Source organism: Salminus brasiliensis, chromosome 18 (assembly GCF_030463535.1).
Source record: "Salminus brasiliensis chromosome 18, fSalBra1.hap2, whole genome shotgun sequence".
Lineage (NCBI taxonomy): Eukaryota > Metazoa > Chordata > Actinopteri > Characiformes > Bryconidae > Salminus > Salminus brasiliensis.
Genome location: NC_132895.1, coordinates 12,311,201 through 12,338,363, shown reverse-complemented (window position 1 = coordinate 12,338,363; position 27,163 = coordinate 12,311,201). Strand labels below are relative to the sequence as shown.

Below are 27,163 nucleotides of genomic sequence, written 5' to 3'. Positions count from 1 at the left end.
CTTGTGGTGCATCAGTGTGCAGCTCACTTGACCAGCCAGTGTGAAACCATTGTGAAAACAACACCAGCACAGCCTTTAGTCCTTCACTCTTGTGCAATAAAACTCATCGTAAATCATTTGTTTCTGTGCACAAGCTTTTAACTGACTGTAGTTTGTTCATAGTTGTATCCTAATCAAATGCAATTTTCCCAAATACAGAACACACCATTTCCAATTCACCACAGTACAGCCCTAGCCTCATATTTCAATCGATTTGTTGTGCCTGCAAAAACACCCCTTCAGAGACATGAAACAGCAGCCCCTTGAATGTCACAACTTACTTTTCCACAAAATAGAAAAGATAAAGGCTGAAAGGCTGAGTGACAGTCGTGCAATTGGTATTATTTTTAGCCCCTCTAGTGCAGTGCACATCAGCCTGCAAGACAGCAGCCACATTCACAGCCCCACTGTCGGATGCTGTCATGCCTATCTGCACCTGTTTGTGCAAATCATCCAAGCAACGAGACCATCTGTAGCCCATACGTGCACCCATGTCTGCACGCTAACTTGCTCAGGAGAGCAAGCCTGTGCCTTTAATCGAACACAGAATTAACAATAACCTTTGGGAATTACGAAACAACTTAGGAGTGGATAACTGTACAGTATTTTATTGTTAGAGTGATGAGCTATTACAGTATGGGCTTCTGAGCATTTTGTGCACATCACTGGTATTATAGAGCACGGGCAAACTGCATTCATTGTTTCATTGCAGAGACAGCATAATTGCATGTTTAACTGGATTTACTATCATATTAGCATTGTGAATTCAACAAACACGGAATAGCAATTCAGTGTTTCTTACGCCCAACATTTTTTTTGAGGTTTAACATCTCAGTAAATATTGCAAAAATGTGGTATTACACTGTCACCATGTTACCCACCCCTACTCCCCCTGTGGTACATTAAACAGTGCTTTTTTTTGGGGTGGTGGTGGGTGTTAGGAGAGTGAGGGGCACAAGAGGTAAACTTAATGGTTAAGTGATAGTGTGTCTCGCAGAAGGCAGTGCATAGACCTGCCTATGTACGCTCCCTTTCTGTCACCAGTTGCTACACAAAGTTCTCCAAAATAGTTAAGGCACACTGCCATAACATGTCCATGCCAGCAGTGAAGGGAACACAAGCACTGCTTTGACTCCCAAACAGCCCCTCCAGAAAAACCTCACACAAATCGCTCTGGGAATAATACTGGTGAAAAGAGGCTCAGCTCAGCCACGTCCTCAGCTTAAACACACTTGTAAAGAAAACAAATTTAAATGTGCACAACTTTGACTATTATCTGCCTCAGTATGCAAGTTCGCCTAAACAAAGACCAATACAACTTTACTGAAATAATGGGCTGAAAACGAAGCAAACCCTCTCCTTGAGAAGTTTCTCGAGGTCACCAGAGCATAGGTTTCTTTTCTTAGCACTTCATTAAGATACTCTAATTACTTCCTTTCTCCAGGGCACAGCCACCATCACAAGCAGTGCTAATAAAAATCCAGAGATTGAATAACTGTCCTCTTGTTCCAGATCCAAAACTCTGTCTGCAAACATAGTTCCTCTGACAGTGATACATTCAAACATCTTGTGAAGATCAATAATGTGTCAATGACTGCTGCTTTGCATGTTCAAAACATGCCTCTCAAGACTATGAGATCAGGAGGGAGCTCTGTCTGTAATCTACGATCTTTGTTCATAAGAAGCGGATCACAGGCAGATAAGAGAAGTAAACGTAAATTTTATTTACTCACTCTGTACATGATGGGTCATACCAGCACGGGTGTTAACCATGGGCAATATTAACATGTAAATGGTATAAGAAAATAAAAAGGCACAAGTTTTCATTCTGAACTAAGGAGACCATGTGGAGACTTACTAATGTGAAACAATAACACAGTAATACTGCTAATGTCATTAGAAAAAGAAAAAGACATTTTTGAAAACTTAAATTATTTGAGCACTTCTGAAACAACTGGGGTATTGCTTGGTAAAGATTAGCCTAAAAGGGACACAGATAGATTTATTTCACTGATGTAATTAAAAAATAAGTTCAAAGTTGAGAGGAAAACAAGATGACAAAAAGCAGCATTGGACCTAAGAGGGAGGAAACCTCTTGGCCAGGAGGTCATGCACAGAGGCCACCAGCAGGCATTTTATCCCTTTTTAAAAAATCACCTTCCGTTAATTTTTTTTTTTACATGTTTATTTTAAACACACAGTAAATGCTTGATTCAACGGCTTGCTGCAAAAGAACAAAACCCAGGGCTGAATGCTATCGTTACTAGGCTAAATTAAAAATTTACAAATGAGAAAGTACTGTTTCTTTACTTATCTTTTACCAGAGAACAACTGATGTGCAAGATCAGCTGATGACAAAGCAGGTAATACTAACCTCTTCTGACAGTGGGGAAAGTAGTAGAGAAAAAGGCAAGGCAGAAAGCAGTGTTCTTCAAACACCAAATCCAATCTTCAAAGGGTGCATATACTACCTCATGATTGCTTGTGCGAATGTTCCTGCTTGTATGAAAGGCATAGTTTAGGTGGACAATTTCATCATAATATTCCAAACCTACTCTCGGGTCACCAGGCTTTCGTGACTACACTCAAAAAAAGCCTCTCAGCTAAGCCCTTCACCATTCTAAAGTTAAAGCCTCCAAGCCACAACCATCAACTTACACTACACCTGATATTTACACATCTTGTGTTATTATGGCACAAACGAAAAGGCTACAACTGTAGACTAGTTTCACATACTCTACTTGTCAGAGAACAAAGGACCACTGAAGTCTGCAACTAGACTGCTTCTGACACACAAAGATGAATGATAACGAATTCATGTTTTAATCAAAAGGAACCCGTCACTGCAAGACAGAAACCTCAGCCTGGTCAGAGCTGTTCACAAACATGCTACTCTGTGTACAGAGTGGAGTGGAGGGGGCAGGGGGGGGGGGGTCAATGTATGCTACACCACACAGGTAAAGGGTTGGCAAAAACACAGTTCCTCCATAAGGTTTAATCGTCTGCTCCTCTCTTTGAAAATTTTCTATTCCCTTTCTTTTTCAAAACATTTCACTCTTAAATGTCTGAAATGAGTTTGGCTTGCAAACAGTCAAAGCTAGCTTTCAAAAAAGTTCAATTATTAAAAAAAACAAAAACAAAAAAAAAAAGGCAAGAAAGACTAGGCGTCACAGAGTGAGCCACAGCACTCACATCCCACCTTGGCACAGGGACAGATGGCCGACAGCATGGAAATAATAGGACATTTAGGGCAGACAAAAATACTGATTCGCCTGTAACCAGGGAAAGAGATTAAGAACTGTTTGAGTTTGGAGCTGTAAACAGTCAAAAGCCGCGCAAATGGTTTGCTCGAGAGACACGCTGTGGCAGAGCCTCAAGCAGGCAAGCGCGATTTAGGTGGTGACGTAGGGCAGCCAGCAGGTTGAGAGAGCGCTGACAGAACAAGACCCAGGTCATTCACTCTCATCTGGGTTTTGGGAATCCAATATTTTCACATGGGTGAAGGGGAACAAGCCTCTCCGTCCATTTACTTCGCCTTCCCACTGACCACTGATGTTCATCCGTGTCACTTTCACAATGTCGCCCACCTGTAGAAACAGGACAAGATAAGGTACTTTAATCACAAATTCAATGAAACAAATCTAGAGTTGCTCCATTTATTCATAACAATAGAAACTAAAAATAGAAAAAATAGATTTTTACATTTTGTTAAAATGGGATGAAATATTAAATATTGTTAGCGAGACAAAATATTCTAAGACATGGTTTAGGAAACAATCCACTGGTTACTAAGCTTCAAATCATCACAGAAGCTTCTACAACCTCTCAGGTCATTCTGTAATCGATCCCAATCTGTACAATAAAGACACAACCCACAGAGACAGTTTTAGCCTAAATATACACAGTTCAGGATACAAATCTGGGAATCTAAATTCTCTGGAAGGACAAGTAAAGAATGGTTGAAAGGTGTGATGAGAAATACACAATTTTTAGTCTACAGGTGTTGATATGTTTTGATCAATTCACACATGTACTGCAGTAACACACAGAGAAAACTGGTTTTACTATGATGGCTAAATATAATAATATTCAATATACTTTGTTACACAGAAACAACATATTTCACTTATAACACCTGGTTCAAGAGATAACCCAGAAGAGACAGCCTTCTTGAAGCAAACAGATCCAAAAATAGTTGTTCTAATTTCAAGCTTTCTGCTTTAGACCATGGTACACTGGCGTGCATCCTGCTTTCCACACACTCAGACAAAGAGAGAGAGAGTGTGAGCATGAGAGAGAGTGCGAGCATTAGAGAGAGCTGAATGAACTTATTTTGTCTTAAGTATTTTGTCTGAAGCTTAATTTGTTAAAAATAGACATTTATAATTATTTTAAAACACAACAAACATATGGCCATCACCCTCATGGCCATTTTTCATCATCAGACAGACAGTCAGCTTTAGCTAGTAGTTATTGTGCAAACCTGTCTACAGTTTTCTTTCAGATGGCTTCAGAACACTACAGCTATGGCATTTCTCTTATCACTAATACAAAATACTGATATTTTGTGGTCTTTGAAGGAACAGTACAGTAACTAGCTTGTCATAAAAGAGGAGCCATAAACTACTTGCTCACTGTTTTTGATAAGCAAAGCAACATAAAGCTGAAACAACAGGAAGCATTATTTTCTATCTCTCAGATCAATCCAAATAGTAATTTAAAAAAAATAAAATAAATAAATAAATATTAATAGTTACTTTGGGTGACTGGACAGACCAAGAAGTGTGCTGATTAATTTATTGAAGCAAGAATACTTAATAACGGTAATAACGTTTTTTTCCAGTGTGTATTTTATCCTTATAATTTTTCTTTTTTTTACTATTTATCAAAGCCCTAGTATAACGATAAGTCTGCTGTTATGCAACTCTACGACCACTTCTGGCCAAGTCCAGACAGCAACACACTTGCAGCAATAATGATTTTTTTCCCCACTTAATTCATCACTTCCTCATGTTGGTATGAACTGAAATAAGCCTACTTTTCTGACAGAGTTGAAAAACAGCAACAAGGGTGCTGGAACTTGCCAGGTCGAATGACAGCCAGGTAGAAGGAATGGAATTCCACTCTGAGCTGGAGCCAACAAGTTCTCAACTTCATAGGGCAGTAGAGCAACACCTCTTTCATGACTGAAAAAATATCCCATGCTCTATGAGAACTTTGGAGAACTACATACTGACTTAGAACAATAAAAATTAAGTCAACTGAATTTCTGGTTGTATTTTCAGAAGTTAGCAATTCATTTAAACAACCTAACATAGTTCTGTCAAGCGCACAAGGTCACTAGACGATCACTACCTAGCTATTGTTTGAGAGAACCAAACAGACAGCGAGAGTCTAGATAGAGGAAGCAGGAACACCACTGATGTGACCAGACCAGGGAATTTTCTTGATTGGCTTATAGTCACTTCACTGCATCATAACACATTTGCATAAGGTTGAGAATTTCTAAGCTTGACATGCCACACAGCTTCTTGCTGCTTGTCATCAGTGTCAGAAAAGCTGCAGACTTCCTGACATTTGTAGCATGCTTATGTGACATACACAAGAACTGCATTCACTTTTCTAAGAGACTATTAGGTCACATTCACATAGACGGATATGTAATGTGTGTGTCGTCCTGAAATAAGGGACTGCACAGTAGGGAAACCTCTTCCTTACATAGAGCAACTTTATGATCCAGCAGAGCTGGACATCCACAGTAGAGTAATAAGAACCCTATGCATGAGGCAGCACTTGCCGAAATAAAGGATGTGGATGCTATTCCTGTTGCATTATACTTGTAATATGTTTATTACATATAGTTTTCCGATTACATACAGAAGGCAACAAATCCCAAAATATGCTAGCTTTGGAGGCAACCACAGCCAAGCTTTGTTAACAAATCTAAGCATAAAAAGCAGCCAAATGACCTTGGACCTGTACATAAAAAAAAAAAAAAAATAACACATTTTTAATTCCAGCAAAATTACCAAAAAGCAATCAGCCTTCAGGACTAGTGTGAATACAACTTTCAGTCTGCAGGATTTAATTTATTTAGTTTAAAAAAAATAATAAAAAAAATCACTAGAGAATTTAGTGTCTTTAAAAGCAGCTGTCAAGGCACTGTGCAATGCAACATTAGGTTTCAACTGTTATGTTACATTCAGACATCGAAGTCTCAGATCCTATCTCCTGTTTAAAATAACGCTTTAACTTCCCTTTAGATTACAGTCACTTTTAGACAACATATTGAGAACTGAAAAGACAAAAGACACCTTAAATTATAATCACCACCTTAGATGTTCTGAAATGTTATTTGTAAGGAATATCCGGTAACAGACCTACCTCTAGTGCTAAGGCGGTCTTGTCATAAGCACAGGGCACCCGTTTCTGGATAGCTCTGGCCATGACGGGCCCATTCTGCATGGACGGCAGCGGGTTGATGACAGCACCAGGTGTACCAGGGGGCAGCGGTGATGGTGTTTGAGGCTGAGCATAGGCATGTGCAGGCTCTGGAATACCATAGCTGTTAGAGTTGCGAGAACCGTGGCCTGGCTGCCCTGGATGTGGCGATGGCCTGACCAGCTTTTCGACATAGGGTACAGGGATCATACCAACACGCCCCTCCTTGCTCTTGGCGCTCCACCACTGCTCCTCAGGCTTGTCCAAGATAATCAGGATCTCCCCCTTCTTGAAAGGGAGGTCCTCTGCATCGCTGCCAGTGAAGTCATAAAGAGTCCGCACATACTCCAAATTCTCATCACCAGGTCCACCAATTGTCTGAATAGGACCACTGGTTAGAGCTGTGTTGGGGTACCTGTTGAAACAGAGATAATGCTCACAAACAGACACTGAGTTATGGGGCCATAAAACAATTTAACCTTGGCACACAGGAAACGCATAGGTGCGGTGTTTAGCACCATCACCAAAATAAATTGAGCCTACTTTAAAGATTAACAATGATGAGTGGTTATGACATGTGTAGGTCATCAAGTGGTTGATATAGGGTAGTATAATGGGTAACACCACCATCTATGTGGCAGACCAAGGCTCGATTTTCATGCTGCACCAAAAACAAATAGCGCAAACAATCATACTGACGGTGTTGTACTACTTTCTACAATAATACCAACTAGAAAGTAGCACAGTAAGTAAATAACAATGAACGCTCATTATATACACAGAAATTACAGATATGTAATTAACCACACATCACAAATCGCAGGCGTTCCTGTCATGTGCCATGTGACTGCAGCAGTGAAAAATCAGTGTGCTGGTGGATTAACAAATGCAAATAATGTCCACATCAGTGCCAACTGATCCTATAATGAATGAATCCACCTAAGCTTGTGAATGACACAGGTTCTGCCCATGAAGCCCAGTGCTAATTCATACATGTCGAGGACTCAACTGACAAGTGCAAACGTGTTCCTACAAGGCACAAAAAGCAGGGCACACAATACCCACCGCTTCCCAAAGTCTGAAATCCAAAAATCCTCCACACTTAAGCAGAATGATCATTCTCTTCCCATCCAGAAAGTGCAGACTACAGCAACCCCCATGCAAGGTGCTTACCTAGGTGCAGGCTCTATCAAGGTAGTCGTGTCCAGGTAATGAATCTTGTAGAACTCCAAAAGCGCGGGCAGATGTTCAAACTCCTGGTCGCCTATCTTGAACCTCTTGCTTGGCAAAGAGTTGATGATATAGTGCGAGACTTTGGAGTTTTCAGACACCGACAGCACGTAGTCTCCAGGACAGGTGGACGAATCGCGAACCAAAAATATGCCATGTCTCTGTCCCTGTAACCTACTCTGCGCCTCCTGCCTCGAAAGCGACCCGAAATACCAGCTGTTTCGGTCCGAGGAATCGAACCGCGCCGACGACATGTCTCCTCTGAAATAAATAGATCTGAAGGTACTAACAAAAAACGGTGTATACGAATATATTATTATTATAGAATAAATTAACAAAGCGACACAATATCGCCACGAAAGCCTGTACAGACTGTAAATAGGAGCTGATAACGTTAGCTAGCCAGCCACTCAAAGCTGAACCGCAACCTGACGTTTCACAGACAGGCTGCGACTGGCATGAACCAACTTAGTAGTTGCACTACCATTGCTGTGTTTTTCACACCCACAAAAAGCACTAGCTAGCTGTGCGCTTCGCCTCGGTTAAAAGTCAAAAATAGGCCTCTGAAGCGTTGGTGACACAAATCAAGAAAATACCCATTAAAGTTCCCCTTTTTTCCGTTCCCTCTTCCGCGAAAAGTAGCAGCTAGCCAGCTAGTGTGTGAACAATATTAGCCAGCTAGCCGTCTCAGGACTGTCAGCTCACGATAGAGAAAAGCTCGCCATAGTAAGCGAATAAACCCCTCTATATCACCATACTGAAGGACGCAAGGTAGACGCTTCCATTAATTAGCCTTTGCGGATATTTCAGACAGAAAAGCCCCCCAGAAACAGTGCTTCCTTGCGCCTATGCTCCGGCTAGCTCGGCTAATCGAGGCTCCCGACAGACTTCAGTAACGTTAGCTAGCTGTAACAAAAATGGCGGCCTGCAACACGTCTTCACACACACACACAAACGGATCCCCAACTTCAAGAAGATGTTCCGTAAAATAGCAAAAGTTTTCACGCGTAAAAGTATCCCCCGTAGCTCACGCACGTCTTTGAGACCCCGGCAAAACGACCTGAATGCGATTTGCTCCGTCAAATGTAGTTTCCCCTGGTAGTATCGGGCGGCTTCAGCCCTCTCTCGTCAGCCCACCAGATAGTGAGGTGGAGAAATGGCGTCTAGAGGGCGGGTCTGCGCGCGCGCTCCCTCTCGCCTCTCTGCTGCTTCAAAACGAGAGAAAAAAAAAAAGTGCATGTGAGGCGCAGCACTCCTCCCTAAATCACCCTGCTAGTGTAGCTGTGGTGGTGGTGGTGGTGGTGATGATGATGATGATGGGGGAGAAGATTAGCACCATCACTGATAAATGCTTATGGGTCACAGGAAATACACACTGGTGCTGATCCAGGCCTTGACTCAACTTTAAAGCCTGTTAACGTCTCAGATGCCAGTAATGGCCTTCCAACCTCAACTGGACAGCCTGAGAATATTAGAGAGCATTTGACCTACAAAAGGATCTTTAATATTACTAGCAGAAATATCTCTTTAGTACTATATATATATATATATATATATATGTCTCTCTATATTAATCCATATTTTCACCCAATATTCATATTGAACCTAATAGAAAAAATCTCATTAATATTTTATGATATAAATAATCCATTAATATGTTTAACATAATGCTGCTGTGATGTTCCTCATATAAAGATTCAGATTGCATCTACATATACACCCTTTAACCCTTTAATGTACCATTTTATAAATGCAGATGTTCGTATCATCCTGTTCTGCTCCTCTGGAGTCATCACCAAATATCAGTCAGATCTAAACATCTATTTCATGGCAGCAATCTTTCCAATCAATTATCTGGAGATATGGGTAATATACCATGTTATTTGTCAACAGCAAAGACATATCCAATGACATGCAAATGTTTACAAACCCCTGGGCAAGATTTCTGATATGGCGTATAGCTAAGTGAGTGAAAGATGACCTGGTTTTCAAAAGGCACAAAGTTCAAAATGACACATTTTTAAAAACATTTTAAAATATTAAAATATAAAATATTTCTCCATATTTTACAGTTTTACAGAACAAAAAATAGAATGGCCCCAAAAAAAAGGTTTGGACACCCGGAATGGTCAGTACCTATAACACCCACTTTGGCAAGTATCACAGCTAGGAGCTTTCGGTTCTTGTTTTAAGGATTTTTGCTCATTCTTAGTCGCAGAAGGTTTCTAGTTTGGTGAGATTCTTGAACCATCATTGCATGTTTAAGTTGGGGGACTGCTTAGGTCCACAGGACTTGTTTTCAAAGTGCGTCAGGCTTGTTTAGATGTTTCTATAAAAACATCTAAAGCTGAAGTTTGATTTTGTGGTGAGGACGCAGAAAAGGCTTCTTTTTTTCTTATGACTTTTCCAGTAAGGTTGTATTTGTGCAGGTATCACTGCACAGTAGAACAGCGCCACCACTAAATCTTTCTGAAGTTTTCTTTGAAGGGCAGAGGGTTGTCTTTCTAATTTGCCTTTTTAGCAAAACTATGACCAGTTCATGTTTTCTTGATCTTATAGACCTAAACTTGACTTCCACTGTTCCACTGTGATTTCTTAATTAAATGATGAACTAAGGGTGCTCCTGTAAGAGTGCTGGCAGCTGCTTAGAGGAGCATCACCTGGCTTTCACTAACAAAGGTAATGAACAAGCCATAGCTCTAACAATCTAATTAAGGTCTGAGACCTTAGAAAAAAGTTGTCTGAGAGCTCACATCTCTTGGACTACCCAAAAACATTTGCATGGGGCACCTTTCCTTTCATGTTTTTACTCTCAAAGTGTACAAAACAGAAATACACTAGTCTAGCTTTATGTATTTCGGAAATCAGATCATTGTCTATTAACTTAGCTATTCACAGTAACATCAATTTTGACCAGGGGTGCCCAAACCTTTGCACCTGGAACACCCTAAAGCAGCTGGAACTTCACCCTGCACATCCTAATGCAACCACGTATGTTAACCAGCGCATCTTAAAGCAGCCAGCATTTTACCCGGCACACCCCGAGCATGTTCTTTGAGGTAGATTATTGAAAAGGAGACAGCAGTCTGTTCATGATTTGTTTTTTACAGTTCTGAAATAAACGGTTCTGTCTTTTCGTGCAGACTTCTACTAGTGTTAAGATAAATTGCATGTTATTTAAAGTATAGCTACAGGTGGACTGGCGATCGATTTGTAAAACATAAAATAATGGCAGTTAAACACTGCATCAATAATCTGTATTGTAATTTTTCTTTCTGTTCTTGTTTGTATGAAAATGATCATAATTGTAATTGACATACATCATATACAGACAAGCCAAAAAGATCATTCTCAGCATTTTCGGATCCCTGCACTGCTTTGAATTTACATGATTACAATTTGAAAAATAGTTGCAGTAATAAAATATATTATACCGGGACGCAGGGGCCTGGGTTTGATTCCTAGGTGACTTTTAGGTCAGTGGTGGCTCAGTGGTTAGAGCTCTGGGCTATTGATGACAGGGTTGTTGGTTCAATACTTGGGCTCAGCAAGCTGACACTGTTGACCTTAAAATCTCTGCTCCCTGGGCACATGTGCTCACAGTCACTGTGTGTGTTTCACTAGTGTGTGTGTTTTCACTGCATGGAAAGGTTATAGGCCAAGTTAGACACAAATGGTAAATATGGTTGTCTTGTCTCACCACTGCTATTTAAAAGGCACTGTCTTATTACAGTGCTCTATTTTTCCAGCTGTTCTTAATATTTATATATAATATACTGTGCAAGCACTGGTCACCTTGTAATCATATTAATTCAAAGCACAGTGCCTGCCTTTTCTGCTGGTTATCATAGCCTAGTGGCTGGTGTGCAGGGGTTCTTGGCAGGCACCCGTTTCTGAATGGCAGATACCGCGATCAAGCGCCACTAAGTGGCCAGCAATGGTACTTGTCATTCATTTACAGACATTGGTGGCTAATGCGAGTACATGGCAAATTTTGGGTGGGGTAGGGACCACCTCCTGCTGCCAGATGGATCAATAGAAAAAGTAAATATTAAAAATAATTACATACAGACTTTGCTCATGCTGTGCTGAGGTGGCAGATATATCATGTGGTGTAAGGTAATCTGTGTGCAGTTGCTGTTGCCATTAAAAGTCTTAATATTAGACAAATATTATTTTTAAAATTGTATTGGTAAAATGTGGTATTGTAACTTCTGTGAAATAATGACTCAAAATGAAAGTAAAAGTAGGTGGGATGGGGTTTGAGTGGGCTGGGCTGCTCTCTAGCTACATTTAAAGATGAGGAAGTGCCTTTCGAGAGGCAGTGAGCCTCTAATACCGACACTATATGGACATCATTAATGGTTTGTTCTGAAATCAAGGCTATTAAAAATGTGTCCTTACTAGACAGGAGAGTTTTTCTAATACATTTTGGAGCATTGCTGGGAAGATTTAATTGCATTCAGCCTCAAGAGCACTAGTGAGGTCAGCAGCATCATCCACAGCCCAGTGCTGGGGGGCTTCACAACCCTCTAGCCCACGCCTGGCATTAGGCATGGTGCCAATTGGTTCATGTTTATCTGCTCTAGAGAGTCCTATTCTATTAAAGTATTTAGAGTAGCTAAATGCATCCAGTATAAGGGGTGTCCACAAACATTTGGACATATAGTGTATTAGTGTATGTTGCATATCTCACCAATATTATTACTAATCAAAACTATGGCAAGCTCTATGGCAAGTTTAGTCATATTGATATCAGGGATTTAGTTACACTAAATGTGTAATATTTCACCTGTGAAAATATTATTTAATTACTAAAATTGTTTTTTTAATATAGAGAAATTAATTTGACTATATTTGAATACTAGTTCAAATATATTGTCTCTACATATACTGTTATATTATATTTATATATATTGTATATATCTGTAGATCTTGTTCTTGTTCTACTCAGAAAAGGTTGCACTATAGAGATCCTGATTGGGAGATTGAACTATTGAAAATTGAGTTGTTGCTTGTAGGGCTGTTGGTAATCTAATGTAATTTAATCAGACGTTATAATTTTATTTGCATAGATATTTACATATACATTGGAGCAATCTCATTTAGCTATGCACTCCTGCAGTAACCCTTGAGTGTTGATGTATAAACCCCCAGCATTTAGACTTAAAGAGGTAAGAAATTAAATTGTGTGTGTAAATAAGAGGAGTATCTGTCTCGGGTTGCCAGGCTGATCATTCATTTCAGAGAGATCCATTAGTACACTAAAGCTCTTCTCAGATCAAAAAAATCTCATGGTGGACCAGGTAGGTGACGTACAAGTGTAATAGGCATTGTACTTAAATCTAAATGTCTGCCCAATGAGAGTTTTATTTCAGTATATTTATAACTGTTTGATTTTGACTGCAGCTGGGACAGGGTGACGGATGTAGATGCAGACGGGGCATTTCTTGAATGAGGTTTAATGAGGATCATAAAAAAAGCTTCTTAGGAAAACAGTTCATATTTAAAATAATTACACACACTGAGCCCATACTTTTATAATAGGCTCAGTGCTGGGGGTGACAGATATATCATTTAGTAGCTGGCAAAAATACAAATACAACTGGTAAAATATACATTTTGTAAATACGGAGCTCCAAAAGTCAAAAAATAGATTTAAATAAGATAAGATAAGATAAGATAGTCCTTTATTAGTCCCGCAGTGGGGAAATTCACAGTGTAACAGCAGAAAGGGATAGCAGGACACTCAGTTACAAAAATTTGGATAAATAATTTACACTATATACACAATATAAATAAGAATTAAAAAAGCAATAAACAATATTATCTTAAATATTATATAATATTATATATTATATAATATTTAATATAATATAATATTATATAAATTATATAAATTTAGACTTATAATGTTTTCTTAATTTAATAAATTGTTCCCTCAGCTTTATAAATCTTTCCCTTAGTTTAGGTAGTTTAGGGAATCATTTATTATATTGAGGGAATGATTCTTAAATAGTGGGGGTGTTTTAAATGTCAAAATATCATTTTTCTACCTTGGTATTTTAGAGTTTGTTACTCCTATGAAATAATGACCCAAAGTGAAAGTAAAAGTACCAGCAGCGTCTATATCTTTAATGCACAAATAAACCAAAATGATAAAGCTTTAAAATCAGTTTTTTAATGAGGAGGTGTGAATGAGTTAATGAGCTCCTCGCAGCTCTGTTGGCTCTGGGCACAGCCGGAGTCGGGATGGAGTGGGCTTGGAGAGGAGGAGTGAGCTAGTCAGCGAGCGAACAGTGAGGAAGTGTCTTTCGGGAGGCTGTTCTCTGTGGTCGCTGTTAGCAGTAACGTTACTGTCCGTTATGGAGGTCCCCCCGGATAATGACTGGAGGAGTCCAGGATTCCGACAGAAAGTAGTGGCACAAATGTAAGTATTTTAATTTATACAGCGACACGAATCAGACGAAGTGATTTAGCTCACTTGGTCATACTTACTACGGCCAATTCGCAAACTAATGATTGCTAATAGCTAATAGCGCTACACTAGCTGGGGTTGGCGTTAAATAGCTAGCGCTAGCTAGCTATAGCTAATTTGTTGGCTAATTGCGGAGTGTCTGCTCATCAACCAGTAGGAAATACGATACGGTAAAAAAAATATGCAGTGCAATACATTTATTTTAGTCTGTTGATGTAGCTATCTAGACAAAAAGCCAGAAAAACAGATAGCTAACGTTTATTAAACGCAGGTTTTCTGTCCGCAGCTGGCTAACGTTAGCTAGCTAGCTAACTAGCTAACAAGCTAACAATCTGGCTGTGCTGTTACTCAGAGCTGTTGAGTAGCTACATGTCTTTTGGGGCAGTGATAAGCTAGCTAGCTAACATGATGAGGATTAAAATGCAAGGTATGGCTTGATCTGTACGCAGGGGATGACACGGGAAAGTTTATCTTGGATACAGTGAGGGGGCTTTGGGAAGGTGGCGTTAGCTAGCTAGCTAGAAATTGCAGTTCGTAGCTAACGTTAGAAAACAAAAGGAAAGTTTGACTCCCACACCCACAGTGGTGTGTATTACAGAGTCGTTCGTAGTGAGTTTCAGTTTTGTTAGATGTAAACTAAGCAGATTTTAAACTGCTGTCTAGGATGTTGGCCAATAGTTAATAGATATTACACCAGACAGCCTCGCAGCAAAATACGTCTTACGCCCACCTTCATAGTTGATGCTTTCTACCGAGCCCCTTAAGTATCAAGGTATAAAAATAATATTTAGAGACTTAAAAAGTTCCCTGGGTTTAATACACCATCTCTCAATCCACAGTCCATTTCCTAAAATAAATATTAAAGTTATTAAATCAAGTAAAATATTTATTAAATCCAGGTTTTAAGCTTTAAGTCTCTAAATATTATAGCTATATATATTATTGATATCTCTGTATCCCTCATACTCTCGAGTAATACCATACCAAGGCTGATATCCAGACAACAACACACACATCAGTGCTTTTCAAATTCCTCTGAATGTGTGTGAAAAGCAGAGGAGGACAGCAACAGGGAAAGCAGTACATGTTTATTGACTACACTTAAACATGACTACACTTGACTACACTTAAACACTTTTTTTCTTTCATTCAGGTTCATAAAGGATTTTTTGTTTTCTTCTTAAACACTTCATCAACACTTCGTCTTTCTAATTTTCAAAAAGAAACAGAGAAATTGATATTTCCGTATTGATTTTGTACCCCTGTTTGACGCACACTGCTATTATATGATTTCAGAGAAGAAGCCATGAGAAAGGCTGGAACAGCACATACAAAATCCAGTAATGACATGGAGAATCATGTGTTCATTAAAGCTAAGTCAAGAGTAAGTAACCCCATTTGCGGTTTATCTGTGTTGATGTATGAACTCCTAGCATTCAGACGTTAAGAGGTAACAAATGAAATTGTGTGTGTAAATAGGAGGAGTATCTGTCTCTGGTTGCCAGGCTGATCATTCATTTCAGAGATATCCGTAAGTACACTAAAGCTCTTCTTTTTGCTAGTAATAAGAGTTTAATGAACTGTGTTTGTGTTTGAGCTTAACTAGGCTGTTGAATGTCTATTTTTTCCAGATAAAAAAGCCCAAGGTGGACCAGGTAGGTGAATCTTGATGGGGTATTTACAAAAGAAATATCTTGCCATTGTAAAATAAAGTTTTTTTTAAGCAGATTTGATCCTCTTTTCTACCCATGTCAGATCCGATGAATGCTCTACAGACTCTAACAGGCGTAGGTGGTCCCGGTACTATTGGCATGGGACCACGCCCTGGAGCTCCAATGGGTGGAATGGGTGCCATGGGGCAAATGCAAATGGGCCAGCATCCCATGCAGACAGTCGCAGGAAATCAGCAGGGTGGTGAGTATAATTGTGTGACATGTGCAAATGTGGTAATATGGTTGTACTTAAATATTATAGTTTGCCCAATGCCAGCATCATCTTTATACCTTTTTTGAATTTTGCTACAGCTGGGACAGCAGGACAGATGCAGATGCAGATGACTTCACAGCAGCAGCCCTTGCAGTTTCAGCCGTTTCAGGCACAGCAGCAAACAGCCATGCAGCCACAGCAGCAAGCAGCCATGCAGTCCAGTTCGCTTCAGCAGCAGCAGTTTCAGCTCCAGAAGCAGCTCCAGTTGCAACACCAACACCAACAACAACAGCAGCAGCAACAGCAACAGCAGCAGCAGCAGCAGCATCATCAAAATCAGCCACTGCAACACCAGAACCAACAACAACAGGCTCAGGCTCAGGCTCAGGCTCAGGCTCAGGCTCAAGCTCAAGCTCAGGCTCAGGCTCAGGCTCAAGCTCAAGCTCAAGCTCAAGCTCAGGCTCAGGCACAAGCTCAAGCTCAAGCTCAGGCACAGCAGCAGCAGCAACAACAACAGAACCAGGTAAGTAGATGTTAAAATGCCGTTGTAAAAACTGTTTTTATTACAAATACATGGTCCTTTAAAAAGCGATGACTCCAAGTCAATGACTTGTTGACTGACTACACTTTTACTCACCCTTAACTTACCAGGACCTTAAATTGTTCAATGAACGTCTTGTTTTAGTTGCATCAGTCAAGACTTCAGCAGCAGCAGCTAGCCCAGATGCAGCTTCAACAGCAGCAGCATCAACAGCAGCAGCAGCAGCAAGCTCAAGCCCATGCACAAGCACAGGCTCAGACTATTCAGCATTTGCAGCAGCAGCAACAACAGCTACAGCAAGCTCAAGCCCAGCCAGGTCAGATGCCACCCCACACTCAGCCACCACAGATCCTTGTGCCTCAGTCGCTGGCTGGGCAGATGCACCCTGGACAGCATCAGACAATTGGTTCACTTAGCCAACAGCAGCAACATCAGCAGCAGCAGCAGCAGCATTTGAAGATGCAGCAGGTACTCCAGGTGAAGCTTTTCAGCATGTGTTCAAAAGCAGCCATCCTCAGTAACAAATTCTTTTGTTGAATGTTCAGATGTTATGGTGCTCAGATGAAATGTATAGATATTTGGTTCTGTGTGTTTTCTTGTGTCTTATATATATTCTTCTGTTTGCTGGCTTGCTTGTGTTTTGCTTTTGTGCGTCTGAATAGGCTCAGGCTAGAGTATTGCAGCAGCAGCAAGTGCAGCAGCAAGTTCAACAAGCCCAGCAAGCAGCAGTTCAGGCCCAGCTTGGAGCAGTGCCTGGCGGGGTAAGAGCTATACAAAGTGTAGGTGGGGATTGGATAAGTGAATGAATGAGCCTGGAGTGAGTGCATGTCACCAAAATGAAAATGAATACTTAATGGATGACTTTCTTTTGGTTGGTGTCGGTTGTTGACCCGTCTTACCTGTGATGCAAATTCCACCCCTGGTTACGAATAATGTTCAAAGCAAGAAAAACAGAGGAGTGATTCTTCAGACTTGACAAATAAAGTGTTCTAGTCTTTGTGCTTGGGTTAATACAAACATTGGGTGTCCTAGTGACCACATGGCTCAGCATTTTCCCAAGAATTACTTGGCAAATAGTTAAGAGTATAGACATGTATAATTCCTCAAAGCTGAAATCTCAGTCGTTTACAATTAGTGCCTGCCATCATCAGCCATAGTTTAATCTCCCTCATTTTAAGTAGTGGGACTATAGAAGAGTCTCACATCTTAGTTTGTTCCTTATGTTAACTCACCCTCCCAAATGTCAAACTAACACACCTAAATGTCTCTCAAAAAGTTCCCCTGTCTGTGTATGTTCTAGCTGTGTCATTCCTCGAGGGAATGATAACATTCATGTCGCTTTCATGCATTCATATTGTCCCATGTGTGTGCTTTCGGTTTGACATAAACACACAGAAATGGAATGGTGTAAAATCCTAGAAATGCCTGTTTATTTCATCTAAACCAGTGGAAAAACAGAAAAACACAACACCACAAATTTGGAAACGGTTTATTATAGGTGGAATAGGGTCTTATTTTCTCTTGCATTATGCGTGCTGTGTTTGTGGCTAACATGACTGCATGTTTCCTTTTTTTAACATACTCTTCCTGCATGCTTCTTTTTTTTGTTGTTGTGCTTGAAGCAAGATTCAAGATTCAAGAATTTGCACAAGCAACGGACAGTTAAACAGTGCAGTGGAATTCTGACTTATCAAGACTCTGCACTTTATCCTAGCTATATATACATATACAGTTCTCTGCAGAAGTCTTGAACACCTAAAAATGCTTGTACTCTGTACAAAAAAACAAACAAACAAAAAAAAACAACATACAATGGCAGACCCTGCGCTCTGACTCCATCTTTTTAAGCTTGGATGTGCTAAGAGAGGAATTTCCTCACACTGTAAAACGGTAACTGACGAAAAGTGATGGATATTAGTTATGAACTTGAATCTTTAATTGTTTTTTTTAAGTTGCTTTTTTTGACATGTGCATGAAGCAAGCATTTTGTGATGGTTCACTTAAGACTGCTTTTGGTCTGACCAAACTCTCAGTAAGTGCTGTGTTATTACTATACTGTTATTATTGGTATGCTTTTTCAATCACTAAACTCTAATTCAGTGTTATTGGCTCTAAGCTCACATTATGGGCAAGTTAATGAATGAGTAAGACTTCATACAGACACAGGGATACACATTGCAATTCCCCCTTGTCTTGCATGGTACTTTGAGAGAGAGCATGATGCCCACTGGCGTCTGGCTTGGAAATTCTGACCAGCATGCATTCTTGGATATTTTTTTTTTGAATGCCATTTGACTGAAGGAAGAAAGAGGCAGCACTGCCATGCAGACATAAACTGCATTAAGAGTGAACATATTTGCATATGTGAATGTGCTATGTATCCATGTTGCAGTAAATATATATGTGTGCATCCGCGCTTGCAATCCTCTTCATGAAATGGTTCCTGTTTGCATGTGTGCATGAGCTTCCTCTCATATCCGCTGATGCACTGCATTTATTGTTTTGCTTGTGACATGTCTGTTGTCCCCTCTGTCCTCCTCAAAGATGATGCCCCGTGCTGGGATGCAAATTCCACCCCGGTTGCCCCGCGCCACCCTGAACTCTGCCATTCCTCCAAACCCTGCTGCCATGGGAGGACAGCAAATGCCACAGGTATTTACACCAAGGCTGTGTGCTGGCTTCCAGCACAGCGAGCCAGTAGGTGCCTACATCTGTGGCTTTGGACCGGAGTTCCCCACCCCCCCTTTCAAAGGCTGTACATGAGCTATCCTTGCCATAACAGCCATTTCCCTTCCCTTTTCCCCATGTAAACACAGCTTAAATTCAAAGCAAAGGTTTTTACAGGTGAAAGGTAGTGTGTGTGTGTGTAAGGGCAGTGTAACCAGCTTGGATTCTAAGAGGGTCTTGCCTTTATTTCTAAACAGTGTAATGCATACAGCTGCCATTTTCTCTTAAATGAAAACATGTGATACAGGTAAGTAGAGATGCAGATCTCAGATTCTTTGTGCCAGAAGGAAGGGACTGAGAGTACTGGACGGTGGAAAGCAGATATTGTGGTTGTACAGTGGGTCAAAGGCTTATGGCCTCTAGGTTTGTCATAGGCACAAGTACTGGGTCCTCTGCGCCACTCATTTTGTCAATTGTACACACATTCATTTTTCTGTCTCTGCCTTTTTAACAGGGTCCACAAATGTCCTCACCCTCCCCGGTTCAGGTGCCGACACCTCAGCCTCCCATGCCTCCTCCTCCCCAGCCTCAGCCTTCTCCACAGCCCCCTTCCTCACAGCCCAACTCTGTCAGGTAAATGGCAGTGCACAACATTCAGACATGGGCATTGACTACTAGCTGGTACCTTTTCCTAAAATTGAAGGAACAGTGGTGTTCCATTATTTCAGAATGATCTGAGATTGTTATGCAGTGGAAATGTTGATTGGAAATGTTGATGATGAAATGCAGTGTTTGTTTCCTCTAGCTCTGGCCCAACTCCTTCCCCAGGAGGTTTCCAACCCAGTCCTTCTCCACAGCCTTCCCACAGTCCAGCAACAGCACGCACCCCACAGAGCTACCCCCTCCAAGTGCCTTCTCCAGGACCTCTTAACACCCCAGGTATAGAAGAATCTTGCCACTCTTGATACAGCAGTCAGATATATTTTACATGATATGAGCAGTTGTGCTCAGTCTTGGATTGCCTGGCCTGTCATTTAGTTTCTAACAAAATGTATGTTTTATAATTCAAAGTACATCATAATTATCCTCCTTGATATCTGCTTTTATTTACCTGTTGAACTGCAGGCAACCCTAGCTCTGTGATGAGTCCAGCAGGTGCTTCACAGTCAGAGGACCAGCTGTACATGGATAAACTTAAACAGCTCTCCAAATATATAGAGCCACTGCGCAGGATGATTAATAAAATTGACAAAAATGAAGGTATTATTTCATCCAGTTTTGCCCTTCTTCTGTTTTTTCCTTCTCATATTTGACTATTACTCAGTTTGTGTGCTCTCTTTGCAGACAGGAAGAAGGATCTGAGTAAGATGAAAAGTCTGTTGAATATTCTCACTGATCCCAACACAAGGTAAACACATGATGTTAATTTATTATACTTTTAGTTTAAGTTTAGTGATTTTGAATTAACCTTTAATTACATTTTCTTTAACCAGATGTCCCTTAAAAACACTACAGAAGTGTGAAATAGCCTTGGAAAAACTCAAAAATGACATGGCAGTGGTGAGTTCTATATACGTGCATGGATTTTCATTTTTAGCTGTTAAAGTAAACAATTTTGTTCTTATTCTGATCTAATCATATTTACATCCCTTGTGTGCTTTCCTCAGCCTACTCCGCCTCCTCCAACAGTGCCCAGCACCAAAAAGCAGTATCTGTGCCAACCCTTGCTGGATGCTGTCTTAGCAAACATTCGCTCACCAGTCTTCAACCATTCTCTGTATCGAACATTTGCTCCTGCTATGACAGCCATCCATGGACCCCCAATCACGTGAGTGCAACTAAAATGACTTTATTTAAAACATGTTTGCAGTAGAAGTCATGAGATAACTAATTACTTATGTCCCATGCAGGGGGCCTGTAATTCCTACTCGTAAGAGGAAGTTTGAAGATGATGATCGTCAGACCATCCCTAATATACTACAAGGAGAGGTGGCACGTCTCAGTTCCAAATTTCTGGTCAACCTTGACCCATCCTTCTGCAGCAATAATGGCACAGTGCACCTCATCTGCAAACTGGGTGAGTTTGAATATGGAATAAATAGTCCTTCATATACTTTTAAACCCTTTGTTTTATATAATGTGATTTGTGGTCTCTCTTATTTATTTATTTTTTAGATGATAAGAATCTTCCCAGTGTTCCTCCTCTCCAGCTGAGCATTCCAGCAGACTATCCTGACCAGAGCCCTCAGTGGGATAATGACAGTTATGAGTATGGTAAGAGAATATACACTTGTACTCATATATATGAAGGCTGCTAAAGGCTGATTTATACTCCCTTTACGAATGAACGTGTCCATTACGGTGGCATGGATGTTGGGCAATGCAGGGTAGTTCATAGTCTACATTTTCTGACAAACATTGCAACAATAGAGAAGGTTGTGATAATTGTACTTATTAAAAAAACACACACACACAAAACAGGCGGTTTAAAAGAGTGTAAACAAATTTCTTCATTGTGTCCACATGGCAGTGGCAGTGTTTCACTTGAACTATTGGCTGCGCTGCCCCCACAATTTTAGTGGCACAGCTGTTATGTTCACATCCAAGCTTTCAGAGATGCAGGACAAAATGAACAGATAGAAGGCTCTGTCCATATTCGTATTAAAACAGACTACTTAATAAAAACTACAGATTGGATTGCTGTTAACATGGCAAATAGATAAGAACTGAAGGGTTCTTCTATGTACATAATGTTTATATACATAATTCTATTTCTATAATGCTGTTAAAGATCTGGTGAAATGAACAAAACACACTGACTCATTTTATTCCCTTTCTTTCATTCCAGAGGCCAACCCCTTCTTGCAGAATGTTCATAGGAACATGACCTCCAAGCTCCTTCAGCTTCCCGACAAACACTCTGTGACAGCCCTGCTAAATACCTGGGCATTAAGTGTAAGGCAAGCTTGTCTCTCTGCAGCTTAGTTTTGGCAATTTCCCACCAATTGTTCTTTCAGACAGTAGAAGATATAATGTTTCCTGTCCACTTTTGCTCCATGCATCTGCTTCTGTAAACATTATCAGGGGAAGTAGTTAGTAGGGGGTATTTTTGCAGTTAAAGCAATAGGAACTAAATGCCGGAAATGAACACTTTACTTAATTTACATGTGTGTATTTTTTTTATTTACACAAATAAATATGATTTGCATCATCCCAGTACACATATGTGAACTCCTGAATTTATTATTTATTTATTAAGCAGCCCTTCGGCCAAGGTTCAGAATTTAAAGGTCTTATGTTACTGTTCGGCGTAACCGGTTCCTCTGTACAGCCCGGCTTCTCCTCTGTCTCTCAGCAAAGCTGGTGTTGAGGCTTTGTTTGAGGGCAGGAAGAGTCATTCTCTCTGCTGTGTTGGCCTGGTGCACTGGTCTTTCCATACAAGGAGAAAGGATGAAGTCAGTATAGTAATTCTAAGGCCAACCTTTTAATGGAACTTTTTAAAGCCTGTGGTAAAGCTACGACTTACAATGCTTGGGGCAGTCCACGGTAAGGAAGCTTTGGAAAGCCTTCTGGTTCTTTGACTCTGCCAAGATGAAAATTGTAAAAATAAAAAAGAAAGAAAGAAAGGTAGAGTTTTGGTGTAATCAATTTGTGAAGGAAGTTTGTTTACCTTTTATCGTCTGCGAGATAGGCTTTGGTCAGTATATAATTCTCTGGGGTGATTTTCTTGTTGAGAACTATGTCCCTGAGCACCGCCTTAATGCGGAGTACCTGTGAGAAGCATAAACCACCAGTGCTGAGGTGCGACTGCGAGAGAATCACAACTAGAATGTGTGAAACAAAAAGGAAGACCGGTAAGATATAAAAGTTTATAACGCTCACTTCCTGGGACTGCAGGCTGTTGGCGTTGTAGAGCTGCCGTATGATGACCTCACACTCCTGCAGGGTGGGGGCTCGTGGGGGTTGGGATGGGTTGCAGTGGATCCTCAGAGGGTGTAAAGAGGTGATGAGACCCCCTTTGGCCCTTGAGACTAACTCGGTCCTGCCTGCTGCTGTGGTCTCTGAGGCTTCATCTTGGAGCGTCTGACTGCTGGAATGTCATTTTCACAGTCAGATTTCACTTGTATCCAGCTGAGGTAGAACATCAGTAAACAAAACAGAAACCTCCTAACTGTCCTCTAAGAAGCTGTGGTAGACTGACCGTTAGAGTAAGGCAAAACAAAAACAAAGTCTCAATTGCATACTAATTATTAATGGTGACTTGTTTTTGAGTATGTAGTATAGATAAGTGTCAAAGTAGAATGTACTAAAAAATATCCATGATGCATATTTAGAGCCTGTTGTTTTTTGAGTGTGGCCTTGGACACGGTTATTTCATAATGCAATGTAAATTGGAAATGTATCACATCCAGGAAAAATTAGGGTGCATCCCAATTTCACACGAACTATTAATTCTAGTGTTTTGAGTATGGATGATGGACTAAAGTTTCTCATCTATTTTCAGTTTAAAAAATAATTCAAAAAAATGAAATTGAGGAAAAGTGCAGCGACAACAGAAGCTAAAGAATGTGCAGTAACGTATGTTGTTATAGTGAAGCTTCACTATTTTCTGTTAGTATTTCTTGTTGGGTTAGTAAATTTAATATTGTGTACTATCATGTGAAATCTGAACTGTTTAGATCAGTATATACTTTGTTGTATTAGTTAATAGCAGAAAACTGAGATGCAGCCTTAATTATTAAAAATTAAAGCTGATGCAAGTGCACTGGTGATGGTGCACAGTTCATCTTTCCCTGTTAGTACTAAAAAGATAAGTATGGTAATATTTTTTTTACTGCCCTGCCAAACGCACACTATTTAGATTAGTATATAGTATTTACTGTATAGTATTAGTATGTACTACACAGCTGGCATGCAGTGCTAATGCTAATTTCTGCTAGTGCCCCAATAGGAATTCTAATAGTATGTTAGCACTAAGTTAATGCTGGTGCAAATTAACATTTTATGATCTTTTGAAACCTCTAAAAATTGATTAGTATGGTCATATTTTATGTATGTATGACCATTTGAAGTGTGTCGAATGTTTTATTTGTAATTTTAGCTCATATGTTGCAGTTTTTCAGTGCACAGTCAACAGTCCAGGCATTAACCTGTTGTTGTTAACCTGAGTTAACCCTGGGCTACCAGGACAGTAACTACCATTATATCATTATATAGTACACAGATGCATCGAGAGTGCTTTAATTAGTTACCCAAAGTTTGCATCTCGGGGCAGGTGGGAGTCTTCTAGTGTCTCTTCAAGGTAAATTTGTTTCTGTGTCTGAAATGTGTTGGACTCTCTCCCGTCTTTGTGTTCTTTGTAACTGGGTCCTAAGCAGCGAACACAAAAACACAATGAGAATTCATTTACTACTTCATCTACTTTATGTACTGGATATATGTGTGTGTGTATTGTGTCCTTTAGGTGTTTATCAAGGCACTATGAGCTAGGCCAGGTGTCTTGGAGCAAGGAGACAAGATAAGGACTGCGACTTACCTTTTCTGCCTGACCGTGGAGGCCCCATGATCAGCCTGAACTGCAGGTCTTTGACCCCATGTGTGGAGGAGAGAGGACATGGCATTGGAACACACACACACAGCAGCTTCTAATCTCAGCGAAGACCATGAGGAGTTTATTATGAGAATGAAAGATGATCCTTTTCTTTTAAACTTGTCTGAGAAATCTCTTTGTGATGGTGGGAGACCAGTCTTTCACAGGAGCTGTAGTGCTGTAAAGTGATAGCAGGCTTTACCACCCACTGAAGTTACACAACCCCGTTCTTTTATTTTCCTCTTTCAAACTCGATCGCCCTGCAGCCGCCACTATAAGGTGTCACTCTGTCAGCAGCTGCCCCCTCCTTGCAGCACACAGGAAGTGATGCATTAAATGAAGAAGGGCAGTAAATTGACTGGTTGCATGTGCATGCCATGCAGACCAATGCCCGGTGAGAATATGGTGATAAGTAACCCCTCAAATATTTAAATATTGCTTAATTAAGATTGTATGAAAAAGGACATCTACAGGATTCCTATCAGAACCCAGCTGAAACATGCATCCCAGGATCAGAGTTTGCTGGTTTGAGATGGTTTCACATGGCTTTTGATGGTAAAAGTGGTTGAAAAGCTGGTCAACCAGATAAAATATATATCCTATTATCCTATACTGGTAAACCAGCAGGACAAGCAGTTTAGTTAATGACCAGATACATCTGCTGGTCTTGCAGCATGACTGATATTACCAAGCTGGTTGTCAAGCTGGTCATACTGGTGGACCAGTGTGGTTAGGCTGGTCACACTGGTGGACCAATATGGTTATGCTGGCCAACCAGTATGGTAATGATGGTCACATTGGTCAACAAGCTTGGTCATACCAGGTGGCCAGTTTGGTTAAGCTGATCACACTGGTCATACTGGTGGACCAATATGGTTATGCTGGCCAACCAGTATGGTAATGATGGTCACATTGGTCAACAAGCTTGGTCATACCAGGTGGCCAGTTTGGTTAAGCTGATCACACTGGTCATACTGGTGGACCAATATGGTTATGCTGGTCAACCAGTGATCATACTAGTAGGCCAGGTTGGTCATGCTGGTCAACAAGCTTAACCAGCAGGGAACTAAAGTCAGTTTGGACCAGTAAAGTTTACACAGGTACTGCAGATTACTGTAAAACTGTACTGCAGGGAAATTAGACGAGCTGAAGATGCAGCTTATGGGCGAGGTACTGAACTTCATTTCTGCAGGCAGTATTACTGCAGCTCTGTGTGTCAGGGGGCTCTCTGAGCGGGCTTTGTTATAGCTGACACCCTACACTGGCGTTCCTGACTGCTATCAGATCCGACCGACAGGGTGTTACACATTATAAACAAGCTGTAAAAAAAACTCACCCTTATTTTGTCGTGTTAACCGCTCGACTTCCGAGTGCAGCTCTCTCAGGGTTTCTCTGTGCTGCTGCTGCAGGAAATCAATCTTCCTCTCCAAAGAGGCAACAAGCGCGTCCATATCAAGAAAACGCCTTTTTCTCAGGCCTGTCACCTACAGCTTGATCATCTTCATGCTTCCACAGTGGAAATGACTTCAGTTCTCTGGTATGCCCAAAACCGCCAGTTCAACATCAGTGTCATTCAGCAGCCAATAAAACCCAGAACCAAAGCAGTGGTACCAGCTCAGCTCTGATGGAAACGGTTTCGCAGGTGGCTGTGGTCCTGTCTCAGCGCCTCGGTTTCTCCTCCAGCAGATGATCACACAGCCTCTCTGTCTGTATACAGACGTTACTGCGGTAACATCAGGGTCAGCCCCAGCCATCAGCCAACAGCCAACAGCCTTCTGATTATCCCACACATAGGCTGTGGTGTATGATGTATAATTCACTGTGATCATTAAATTGGGTGTAGATAATTACAGCAAAAATCTTGACATGCTACATATGTTTTCCATATATTTTTAAACAAACATATATATAAGCAATATATTTTGAAATACATGTGTGAAATGTATTTAGTAGTGCAAAGTATTTGACCTCTACAAAAACATTCATATATTTTTGCTATATGATATATATATATATAGATTTTTAATTTAATTAAAACCATAGTCTACAGCTGAAGTCTTTCTGGATCTCAGAGACGTACATCATTTTCCTTAGAGAACTTGTCATCAACTCAATCATGTTTATTCAAATTCCCCATAAACTAAGGAAAGGTCAGAAACGGTCACCTGACAAGAACTGGGGAAAATTAAAAAAACAAACAAAAAAAAACTAAATAGCTGTAAGACCCATAAGTATTTGGATGGTGACGATG

General features: G+C 40.5%; 4 protein-coding genes across 9 annotated transcripts in view; 1 reads left to right on the top strand and 3 right to left on the bottom strand.

The window, feature by feature from the left end:
• Positions 1–27,163, bottom strand: part of rpl17 (ribosomal protein L17) — a 324,928-nt gene that overhangs the window by 70,134 nt on the left and 227,631 nt on the right. The window lies entirely within an intron of this gene.
• Positions 1,740–8,861, bottom strand: crkl (v-crk avian sarcoma virus CT10 oncogene homolog-like). The gene is made up of 3 exons (XM_072662269.1): positions 7,654–8,861; positions 6,424–6,895; positions 1,740–3,626 (listed from the first exon to the last, which is right to left on the bottom strand). Exons 1-3 carry the CDS (start codon positions 7,962–7,964, stop codon positions 3,492–3,494), a joined length of 918 nt encoding a protein of 305 aa, XP_072518370.1. The 5' UTR covers positions 7,965–8,861; the 3' UTR covers positions 1,740–3,491.
• On the top strand, positions 13,999–22,543 carry med15 (mediator complex subunit 15). Its single transcript, XM_072661353.1, has 18 exons — positions 13,999–14,140; positions 15,485–15,572; positions 15,668–15,719; positions 15,820–15,843; positions 15,944–16,102; positions 16,213–16,637; positions 16,800–17,132; positions 17,318–17,416; positions 19,200–19,307; positions 19,837–19,955; positions 20,128–20,261; positions 20,448–20,582; positions 20,667–20,730; positions 20,816–20,882; positions 20,990–21,150; positions 21,233–21,399; positions 21,498–21,596; positions 22,171–22,543. The coding sequence occupies exons 1-18, from the start codon at positions 14,076–14,078 to the stop codon at positions 22,305–22,307; spliced, it is 2,436 nt and encodes an 811-aa protein (XP_072517454.1). The 5' UTR covers positions 13,999–14,075; the 3' UTR covers positions 22,308–22,543.
• ccdc74b (coiled-coil domain containing 74B) lies at positions 22,326–26,692 on the bottom strand. 4 transcript variants are annotated; one of them, XM_072661359.1, is made up of 7 exons: positions 26,249–26,692; positions 24,859–24,906; positions 24,575–24,692; positions 23,205–23,412; positions 22,993–23,093; positions 22,849–22,905; positions 22,329–22,751 (listed from the first exon to the last, which is right to left on the bottom strand). In XM_072661359.1, the coding sequence occupies exons 1-7, from the start codon at positions 26,361–26,363 to the stop codon at positions 22,616–22,618; spliced, it is 783 nt and encodes a 260-aa protein (XP_072517460.1). In that variant the 5' UTR covers positions 26,364–26,692; the 3' UTR covers positions 22,329–22,615. The 4 variants fall into 4 exon arrangements, with proteins under 4 accessions (XP_072517457.1, XP_072517459.1, XP_072517458.1 ...); XM_072661356.1 differs by having other exon boundaries at positions 22,326–22,751; positions 22,993–23,412; XM_072661358.1 differs by having other exon boundaries at positions 22,326–22,751; positions 22,993–23,412; positions 24,859–25,090; positions 26,249–26,299.

What these genes read in the sequence shown, in the direction of transcription:
- crkl (XM_072662269.1), bottom strand. Translation starts at nt 7,964, where the DNA reads ATGTCGTCGGCGCGGTTCGATTCCTCGGACCGAAACAGCTGGTATTTC. An exon ending in TTGATAGAGCCTGCACCTAG is followed by an intron (nt 6,896 to 7,653) that starts GTAAGCACCTTG and finishes CTGTTTCAACAG; the next exon opens with GTACCCCAACACAGCTCTAA. An exon ending in AGACCGCCTTAGCACTAGAG is followed by an intron (nt 3,627 to 6,423) that starts GTAGGTCTGTTA and finishes CTGTTTCTACAG; the next exon opens with GTGGGCGACATTGTGAAAGT.
- ccdc74b (XM_072661356.1), bottom strand. Translation starts at nt 26,363, where the DNA reads ATGGACGCGCTTGTTGCCTCTTTGGAGAGGAAGATTGATTTCCTGCAG. An exon ending in GTTAACACGACAAAATAAGG is followed by an intron (nt 24,907 to 26,248) that starts GTGAGTTTTTTT and finishes ATGGGGTCAAAG; the next exon opens with ACCTGCAGTTCAGGCTGATC. An exon ending in TATCTCGCAGACGATAAAAG is followed by an intron (nt 22,906 to 22,992) that starts GTAAACAAACTT and finishes TCATCTTGGCAG; the next exon opens with AGTCAAAGAACCAGAAGGCT.
- med15 (XM_072661353.1), top strand. Translation starts at nt 14,076, where the DNA reads ATGGAGGTCCCCCCGGATAATGACTGGAGGAGTCCAGGATTCCGACAG. An exon ending in AGGACCTCTTAACACCCCAG is followed by an intron (nt 20,262 to 20,447) that starts GTATAGAAGAAT and finishes GTTGAACTGCAG; the next exon opens with GCAACCCTAGCTCTGTGATG. An exon ending in TAAAATTGACAAAAATGAAG is followed by an intron (nt 20,583 to 20,666) that starts GTATTATTTCAT and finishes CTCTCTTTGCAG; the next exon opens with ACAGGAAGAAGGATCTGAGT.